Source organism: Chaetura pelagica, unplaced genomic scaffold (genome assembly GCF_000747805.2).
Source record: "Chaetura pelagica isolate M959 unplaced genomic scaffold, ChaPel_1.0 scaffold3, whole genome shotgun sequence".
In the NCBI taxonomy this organism is placed as follows: domain Eukaryota; kingdom Metazoa; phylum Chordata; class Aves; order Apodiformes; family Apodidae; genus Chaetura; species Chaetura pelagica.
This window is the reverse complement of record NW_009952974.1, coordinates 10,741,145-10,751,204: the sequence shown is the minus strand read 5'-3', so window position 1 is coordinate 10,751,204 and position 10,060 is coordinate 10,741,145. Positions and strand designations below refer to the sequence as shown.

Genomic DNA, 10,060 nt, shown 5'->3' with positions numbered 1-10,060 from the left:
TTCCTGACAATACGGACTACTCCTAAGGAGCCCTAATGCTCTTGGGCAGCAGTCTTCTGCACTTTTGCATGAGTTTGCTTACAGAAATGCTGTCCAGGGAACTCCTTCTCTGATAATGCTTCTTAAAAGAGACAGTTATGAGGCTCTGCCAGCTCTGAAACGGAGATGCTGGACTGACTTACTGAAAATTGCTAGAAAAAAGTAGCAATGGTATAAATAAGATTACTTTTGTTATTCTGATCTTTTCTTTCCTGTTCGTGACCCTTTCTTTATGCCAGTAATTAATACTATGCTTTGAAGATGCTGTTACATTTTAATTATACCTAAGTATGATGAATACATAGAAATTAATGGTACAAGTCCCCGTAATGTCAAATGGTACTTGTGCTCCCAGCTTACTGAAGCACTTTCACCCATACACAGCAGAAGAGAAGCTGTACAGGAATGGCCTTTTTCGTCTTTGAAATATATTTCAAACTCTATGTATGTGTTTGTGCAAGATGCATTTATTCACAGCAGACTTGGAACCTCAACAACCTTCAGCAAATGCTGAAAGATATCACGTGCCTGTGTCATGAATATATGTGGCTAAGAATAGGAGAAAGAATCAACTCCTGACACTATCAGTGGGAAGAATTTAGGGTAGAGAATGGAGAAACCCTATGGGTCTCAACTTGTAGATAAGCCCTCTGGAACTAAGACTTCTGCTACCCACATTTAACATGACCCATTCACTGACTAAACTGCCAAGAGACCATGGAGCATCAGTGCCACTGAAAGGCAAAACATCATTAGTCACTCCAGCTTCTGGAAATGGGTTTCAAAAAGGCAGGGCAGTATCACCAGCTAAAGGTTTCAAACATTACAATTCTAGTAAAGACCTACACAATCTAAATTCCTCTGAAACTAATCAGATCTATGGCTTTTTACTGAGTTTGAAGAGAAAGATCTAGGATCCAGATTCAGCAAACTATAACATAAATTTGCTAGAATCAAAACAGAATATTCAAGAAAATTAGCAGCTACAGATTATTTTATTTTGGGAATGCGTGAACTATCTTTTTTTTTTTTTTTTTTTTTAAAGTAAGACACAGAAAGGTCTAGGAATTGCCAAATGCTTGGAACTAAAAGGTGTGAATACACAGAAAAGTCTCCTAGGACTCCTCTACGCCTGTTAAAACACTGACTTGAGTAGAAATTTTATACATCCCCTTAAATACACAGATGCCCTTAAATATACAGGTGCAACATTTTTCTATCAAACAAGACTTCAGATATCCAGAAAGCATGTGAATAAGCCTCACTGCTTTTAAAACTCCTGAGGGGCTTGTGAGAGTATTGAAGTTCCCTGATCTAATTTTTTTTTCTCTCTCTTTATTTTACAAAAGAGAAGTATGGGAAGCTGGACAGAGATGATAAAAAAATCATACTAGGCTGCAGTCTTTGAAAATGAAACCCCTTACGGGTAGAGCATCATTACAGCAACATAGTAGATATTTATGAAGCCAACAACATGCCATTACAGAACTGTAAAACTTAATCTGTTCAGCTCACTGCTCTAGTGCCAATAGGAGGTATGTGCAACACCCTAAATATTGCTTGCACCTCTTCAGTCAGGCAAGCATAATCTGGTGAAATTTATAACACCTAAATAATCAGGTATTTGAAAGTCAGAAAACCAATGGAAAGTAATTTTAAAGTAATGAATTTTCTATTAAAGAAGAACAAAAAGGAGATGGAAAACAGCAAATACATTTCTCTTGAGCCACAGTGAGTAAAAGACAAGTGCTGGAGTTAGGCCAGTGCCAAGTGCTGGAGCTTTCAGACAAGACCTGCTCCAACTCACCTTGAGGGAAACCCAGCTACCTAAAAGTGGTTGGCTGAATTCCTGCACAGAAGCTGCCAGGGCAGTTTTGATCATCCCAGACTACAACACAGTTGCTGTTGAATTTAAAGTATCTACAATGAGAACCAAAACTTAGATAGAAGCATTCCTCTCACTGTAACATGAAAACTTCATCAGGGTTCTCAGGCTGAGAACTGTTAATCTGCTCTGTACAACTTCTCATGAAGTATTACAACAGCATCTGATTTTAGCTGGCAAATTTCCTGCTTTATTCAGTTAAACAGAGACTTCACATGGGCACCATTTCACACATTGCCTGTTGGGTTCATCCAGAGGCTTCCACATATTTTAAACTAAACCTGCTCTTTAAAAGAGAACTACTACAGTGCTGCAAGAGCTGGTGTTTCTGTGAAGTTTGTACTACTTTTTGTCAACTATTCTAAGCTCTCAGTGCTAACATTTTTCAACTCAGGAACTTCCTCAACAGCTTGCACTCTCCCCTGGCCACAGAACAGTTTTACTGTGTGACCCCAGTACACCATCACATTTCTCCAGTCTGATCTTCCTAGTTATCAACTTTGCTGACACTACAAAACAAACCATCTCCACAGTTCAAATTGGTCAGTGATCCAAGAGGTTATTTATAAATATGGCATCTCCGCTATCTCCTGAAGGTGCTTATAATGACAGGTTTTTGACTTGCTATAATTGCACTGCAGATGTTGTGCTCCTGCTTTCTGCTGGACACCAGAGGTTCTCAGACACAGCAGATGCATGGGACATGGCTTTGACCTGGTGCTCAGAGTTCAAGCCCTACAAATATGCAGCAGGGGTGTTCCTTAGCTGTTAGTGACCCACTTCCCCACCTCCATCTCATATTCTATTTCCAGAGTAGGCTGCTGCAAAGAATTCTTGGTAACATGTACAAATCATTTATATATAAACTGAGAAACAGCTTGCAAAAGATTGTTTACTTGCACCTGTACTATGGACAGGATCAGGCTTTAGCTCTGTGCTCAGCTCACCAAAGGGAATAAACTCTCCACATCATGAGGGGAAAAACTACAGCATCTGCTCCTGAGATATCTCAAATGAGAAGGGTATTACTGACCCTCCTAAAGGCCCTTTTCAGAAGTGTCCTTCAGCACTGAACCTAGATGCTGTTCAGGTAGCCTCCAATTACTTCTCACATTAGCAAAGCAACTAGCCAGGAATCGCTTAAATATTAATTAAGGATGTCTTGTACTGCAAAATTGCAGTACTGTTGGAATTGCAAGGCTCTTACATTTTTCTCTCCCTTAAGAGGTACACAAAGAAAAACAAATATAACCAATGGCACAGTGCAGAGGCCTGAATATGAATGTAGGGGGACTGATTAGATACAATACATTTCTGCAGCAATAACCTGAACAATTCTGTAATGTTGCTGCAGATGTTTGGTTTTGGGTGATATACTGGCAAATGGCTATTTAGTATTGATGGCACCTGCAGCTTACATACTGTAGTCAATGTCAATCTTGATTTAAACTCATCTCCACTATCATACAGCTCTGTTGTGCACTGCTTTTCCACATCTCTGTTTTTTTAAACAATAAAGTGGCATGCATTTTGAGCTCAGGAATAACAGAATATTTAGCATCTACAGACAATGCAAGCAACGGATTTATATGTATTCAGCCTAAATTGGTTGTTTTGTTTACAATTTACATTACAATATGCATTTCAAACTTGTGGATGTTTTATTGAGATTTCTACTTCTGGAAAAATTTGGAAATTCAGCGAGAGCGGCATTTTACTGTTTAGGTAGCTTTAACAAGACTCCTGGGAGTCCTGTTTTTATCTGGCCAGAGTTCTATTTTATTGATTAACAGCCCCTTAATAGTAATCCTCATCTACTTGAAATTTCATAACCATGAAGGTAAGGTTAAATGTAACATCACTTTAAAAAATTGAACATATCCTTGTTTTTACCAATCCTTTGTAGAATAAATTGAAAGCCCTCATAGATCTTACTAAAGCGATTCTGTGAATTTATGAGGCAGTCATGTTCTGTCATTGATATTTCATCATTTAACTCTTAGAAGAAACAGTACATCTACGAGCAAAAACTGCGTGTTCAAATCCATTCAAGTGAGAGTAGAAGGTATTTTTTGGCTGATGCTGTTTACCCTTGAATATTTTATTACTTCAGGCTCTTTTTCTGATGTGGAGAAGAAACCCACATCCTAGTAATAAGGAACAGGGTAGTACAAGCACTTCAGCACCAGTTTCTCTGTGATGAATATCTGCAAGAGGTGACTAGAAAGAACTGTATTTTCAGGTCACTTCACAGGTAATACATGAAGTTTTCAAGTCAAGAAGGATTATGTGCTTAAATCTTTCAGTGTTCTAGTCCCATTGTTCTTACCTTTCTTTTGATGTCAATGAATTGAGAAAACATTAAGGACCAGTAGAATGACAATTCAACTATGTAGTAATAATGAAGATCAGGCATCAGTGGCTGAAAGATGGAGATGAGAAAAGGTTAATAGAGTCTAACTGACAAGCAACTAAGGTCTATAGGAGGTGTGTTTAATCACAGGGGGATTACTGAATTATACATAAGCATCCTATATAAGAAAAAGGATGATGGTTACCTCTTTCAAACTGTGATGCCTCCAGAAGAATAAAGCTCCCCCACCTACCCTTTTCTCTTCTTGACAGTATTGTAATACCAAAGAATTATTATGTCATTTATCTGGAATCTAAAGCAAACTAAATTTTGAGTACTCCTAAGTCTGTTTTGAAAGATTACTTGATAACATCTTGCTGTACATCAGTAATGGGGGTTTAAAGAAAAGGAAATGAAAAAATGCTAGAACAGATTGAAGTATATAATCTCATCTGGTCATGATGAAAATACTGTGATCTTTAAACAGGGCTCTTCCTAATATAAAAGCCTACTTTTGAAGAATTCAACAATTTTCTGGGAACGTGTTAGCATTTGGAAAGAAGAAAATAAAATTAATTTACCCATGCATCTTGTTTAATAAACAATATGGTTGCACAGATGTTTGAAAGTAAAAAAAATACAGATAACAAGACACAGGAACTTATGCACAACCAAAACCAACCTGTGGTAATTTCGAAGAAGGTAACTGGTGCCACTCATAGGGTATTTAGACCCCAGCCTACGAGAGCCAGTCCTAGGAGCTACTCTAATGTCCATGCAATTGTGCCTTCCTACTAGTCACATCTTCCATCACACTGGCACAGCAGCAGCTCCCAAGGGCATCTCCTGAGGGATTAGATGAACTGTCTCTAGAGTAGATTGCACTGGCACAACCATGCACCCAAGCAGGGCATGAGCTATTTGCATTGGCAAGAGGCATTTCAGTTGACTCTTTTATTCCCATTCCCTTTTACAGACCAATTCCTTGTAGCTGAAAAACAGTCCTTAGGTGACCACTGAATGCTCTGTGTGTACAGAATGTCTCTGTACACAGACATAAGCTTATGCTTTATGAAAAATGTGTACATTCAAAATCAAATTTTTAAAGCCATTTCTTGGGCCAATGTAATAATTTTTTGATTTAGTGAGACTTCTAGTAAGCTTTTCATTAGGTGTAATGTAAAAAAAACAAACCATGAGAACATGAGTTAGCAATGAACCATGACTACTATACTCATTATTGCAAGAGAGTTCACTGGGGAGAATTTCTGGTAAAACAACTAAGGTCGTCAGCTGCTTTATTAACAATAGAATTAGATTTCTAAATCCATATATAATGACAATGTAGGGGGATGCTAAATATATAATGGTTTCCCTCCATGAAAGGATCAATAGTGTGTGTTTAACTTAATTTAAATGTTAGGTTTCAGTTCTCCATGGACTTCAATTCTGTGCTTATGGGTAAGTTGTCACACTAATGATCCATTTGGCTACATCTACATTATGTCCAGCTGGATTTCTGCAATGCTCTGTTCAGCAGCTTACAAAGGATTTGTAGGAAACAAGAGAGTAGAAATTGTATCTATTTAAGAAAAAAACCAACAAACCAAATTGAAAACCCAGTACTTCATTGTGATTAGCACCCACTAGACATTTTTATCTCTGAAACAATGATTTTGATAATGATTTTTACTTGATTATTTGCTTTTGTTGGACTCTCTTGTCACAGTTTGATTTGAGATATAGTAGGTTTAGATGCCACCTTCTAAATGTTGTAACTAACTGCATTATCTAATTCTTCTGATAAGTCAGGTAAATATGTGGTTTTTAAGCAGCAAGATCCATGGTCTTTCTCCGTAAGTCATTCTCTTCTTGCATGTAATAACAGAAATCCAGTAGAAAACAGGAATGAAAGGCACCAGTGATTGCAGCCATATAAATTCTGACAAAGAACTGTTCCTAAAATGTCTGAGGGATGAAGATTCGACACTTCCCCCCCATGCAATTTCTTCTGCTGCTTCCCTAATGTTATTCAGGTCACCAGTCAGTCCTTGGGCGCAATTTAAGTCATTAATTCTTCTGAGACTAAATGGCAAAATTCCTTCCACCTTTCTCAGATCAAGATTTCTGATCACACTTGCTGAACTATTTCCAACAGGTGCACAACCTTCAAGAACAACAGCACCTAAACCTAAATACGTTTCTCTTCAGCCTGTCCAGGGCCATTCACTGTCACATGAAATTCATTTGTCTTTCAGACAATACTCTTCTTCACACTTTCCAGTTTGACAATGACATATTTTCCTCACCCTGCCCTTTAGGAAAAAAAAACACACAAAAAAACAAACACAAAAAAAAAGCAAGCAAAAAAAACCCACAAGAAAATGAAACCACCTATATAAATCTTTCCCATCTTGAACTTAAGCAAGATGTGGAGCATCTGCTAGTGTTCTGAAATGCCAAGTAGATGCTTCACACTAGCATATTGACACAAAGTTCCACCATAATAAAGACAGAGCTCTGCAGAGGTGTCATGTTTGTTGTTAGGCAGCATTGTAACTTTTACCTGATATGGATACCCATTCCAGCACTGTCTGGTATTCCAGAGCCAGGGTGCCTGAGAAAGAAAGAAAGAAAGAAGTCTGTACACACCATTTTGGGCAACGTAAATGCATATGGTTAATAAAAGTGAAGAACAAAACTAAAGGACCAGCTTAAAATTTGCATTTTTTTATATAAGCAGTGAAAACTGAATACCACAAAAAACTCCTCTAGGTTTCACAGTATGAATTAGAGCAACCTTCCCGTTCACAGAGATTTTTGTTGGTGCACTATGGTGTATCTTACATGAGTAACTTTTGCAGGTGTGCAGGCTGTATGGAATCAGCTTATGCTCAGGTGGTCAGATCCCACAGTATCTTCTCAATAGCATAGGAAAACTTGGCCCTCGGCTGCTCAAATTTTAAAGAATGTCCCTTGCATTTGCTGTTACTAATAAGCATCCTTCTATACAGGATCTATCTTTCAGCCCAGCCACATCAGTTCAAGACAGCAAATCGTACCTTTTGTTCTGCAGATGGTAGATCTTGCTATGACATGGAAAATACTCTGACATCTATGGGAAACGTGAATGGTGCCAGAAACAAATTTTGTGTAGCATGTATCTACCGATCCTTGCATTGTGAAAAGCTGAGCAAACTAGAAGACAGGACACGCAGCTCTGTTATGCTTCCTGTTTCTTTGCTGCTTGCACAAGATTTATGTGATTATTTCTCTTTCAATGCCACAAGAGAGCCTTTAAAATCTTTTCTTGTAAGCAGGATGCTTCCTTCAGAGTTCTAAAGAGCTAAAGATTAAAGCTTTTACCTCTTTTTCTGTGAATTTAAATGTACTTGAGATGGAAAATATCTCACAGGCAAGTTCTTCTATCAACATACTCAACCATTAAGTATTTCCACATTGGGTAACAGGAACATAACCAAATCAACAGCTACCAAGCAGGCACACTTCCCTTTTTGTACATGAACAGGAAATACTCCTTGCAGGTATGTATGTCTTGCAAAGCTGCATCTCAGGCTCAGGTAGCATCTGGACTTTGAGAAGCATGTCTACTGTATGAGTACCACCCACTGGGTGTCTCACTAAAAACATGAAAGAAAACGGTGGATTCAAGATCTTTGTGCCACTCCCTGCTGTACATTCAAGTATAAAGGGGGCAGAACATCATTACTAGGCCTGGATTAAATGCACGCATGCCTTTACGGCATTAACTGCTTCCATTAGATTACGTTTTTTCAAATAAATCGTTACTGCACGAGAGACGGCATTTTCTTGTCTTCACCATGAGGTGGAGCAGTTCAGCTCAAGCAAAGCACAGTAACAAACTCGGGCAAAATACAGTGGGTGAGCGCCAAACCAAATAAAACGAACACTAAGCAGAACGTTAAGGCACAGGCTGAGAACCAAGCTAGTAATGTCTTTGTAGTTAGGGTGGATTTGAGTGTACCATCTCAAAAGAGGATAAAATGCTCGCCAGAATTATGCCCAATTCCCAACAAATACCAAAGATCCAATTGTGATTTGTCTTAAACAAGATCCTTACAGCCTTTGTTGGTTAACAGTGATGTCATATCTTACTACAGGCTCTTTCCAGCTTTTTGAATGTGTCCTTCACACAGAAAAAAAGGTAATAAAATCTGCACACCCATGCCCCAATGCTCCTGAAACTAAAATAAATAATTCTTGCAGTAACCTGAGCAGTATACCAATATTTAAAGTAACAAACATACATCCTAAAGTTTCTGATACGCCTCTCACAAGGATGCTGTAATAATTATTAAAGTACATCCAAAATTCTCTCTTTGTCTATTAAGGAATAATTATTTTATCCAAAGCAATTTATTTGTTCAAACATCCCACTTCAAGAAACAAAAAAGGTCTTTGGGAACAGCCACAGCCCCTCTGCAAGTGTTAGTAGTTTACAGAATCTGAAATATTTCTGTCTGACAGCTGCCTAAATTAGATCCATCCGAATATTGCAGGATAATTCATAGTTTTAGCCAGCTTTGAAAAGCTGTGGCTGTCTTTCATAAATCAGATTCAACATGAGATAAGAGATGTTTCCTACCCAATTATTTTTCTACCTACATTACAGGTGCTAACAAAAAATGCACATTTTTCTCTTTCAAATATTATGACATCTTATGGTTTCTTTAGTGATATGCCTGCTATAGAAGCTGCAGATTCAGAGGTTTATGTGCATTTAAAATGCTGAATGCTAAATAAAATAGGTCTTACTGGTGGAACCCTCATAACCACAAAGCCTGAAAGGATACCACAAACTGAAAAACAATATAATATATTCATTAAGCCTCAAAGACCAATACATGCCAGAACATCTGCCTCTTCTGAGAGACATGACGCTCAGAAAACCATGCTGACATCTCAAACAAAATGCTTTTGAGTAGCTGTTTGGAAACTCAACGGATTCTATACGAGCAAGAATGGCTAAGACAGCAGAACACCTAAACCACCTTCTTACCCCTCTTTCTAGCCCAGTCTCATGTCTCCTTGACTTGCCATTTCTGGCAACATTTATAGCAGCAGAGGACTTCGGTTTTGCTTGCTTGGGAGGATTTTAGGGAAGAGTTAAAGAGCTTGGTTTAAGCACAGCTTGCCTCTCTGACCTCCACAAGGGATACCATACTTGACTGAACTTCTGCATGTAGACCGTGGTTATAGCAGGAGCAAGAAGCATCTCTCTTAGTCCTCTGTGAACCTCAGAACTCTGGGCAGGTTTCAACAGGAAGAAAAGAAACCTAAAAAACAGACCTAGACACACTGGTGAAGGACGAATTAATCAGAAGGACCCAATATTGGCATTCTCATGGCTCACCTGGGCCAGGTGTGTGGTGTGTGGTGACAGGATACGTCTCTGAACTTCCTCTCACCAGGCAAGTTCACCATGGAGCAGAGCTCAGCTCTTCCTGAAAAGTTCCATGATGGATGGATGGGGAGGAAAGGTCAGTGATGTGGCTCTGCAACAGATCCCTTTTCTTATTAACGTAAAAACTGTACTGCTGTTTTCACTGCCTGTTGAAAACCCAAACTTCCATTCAAGTTCTTGTTGGTGTATTATCTCTGAGGAAGGGAGAAGAGGTTCCAGGAGACTAGGAAGAGATGATCCTAATAACAAAGATCCTAATAACAAAAGATCCTAATAACAAAAAGGCATCCTTAACATGGAAGCAGAATACTAAAAATTTCAATACCAATTACATCAG

General features: G+C 38.5%; 1 protein-coding gene across 1 annotated transcript in view; it reads right to left on the bottom strand.

Annotated features, from left to right (window-relative positions):
- CERS6 (ceramide synthase 6) overlaps nt 1–10,060 on the bottom strand; it is a 102,833-nt gene that overhangs the window by 21,097 nt on the left and 71,676 nt on the right. Inside the window, exons 7-8 of the mRNA XM_009996296.1 lie at nt 6,844–6,894; nt 4,254–4,346 (exon numbers count right to left, since the gene is read on the bottom strand). Of these exons, the coding sequence (XP_009994598.1) occupies nt 4,254–4,346; nt 6,844–6,894 (144 nt within the window). The remainder of the gene's footprint in view (nt 1–4,253; nt 4,347–6,843; nt 6,895–10,060) is intronic.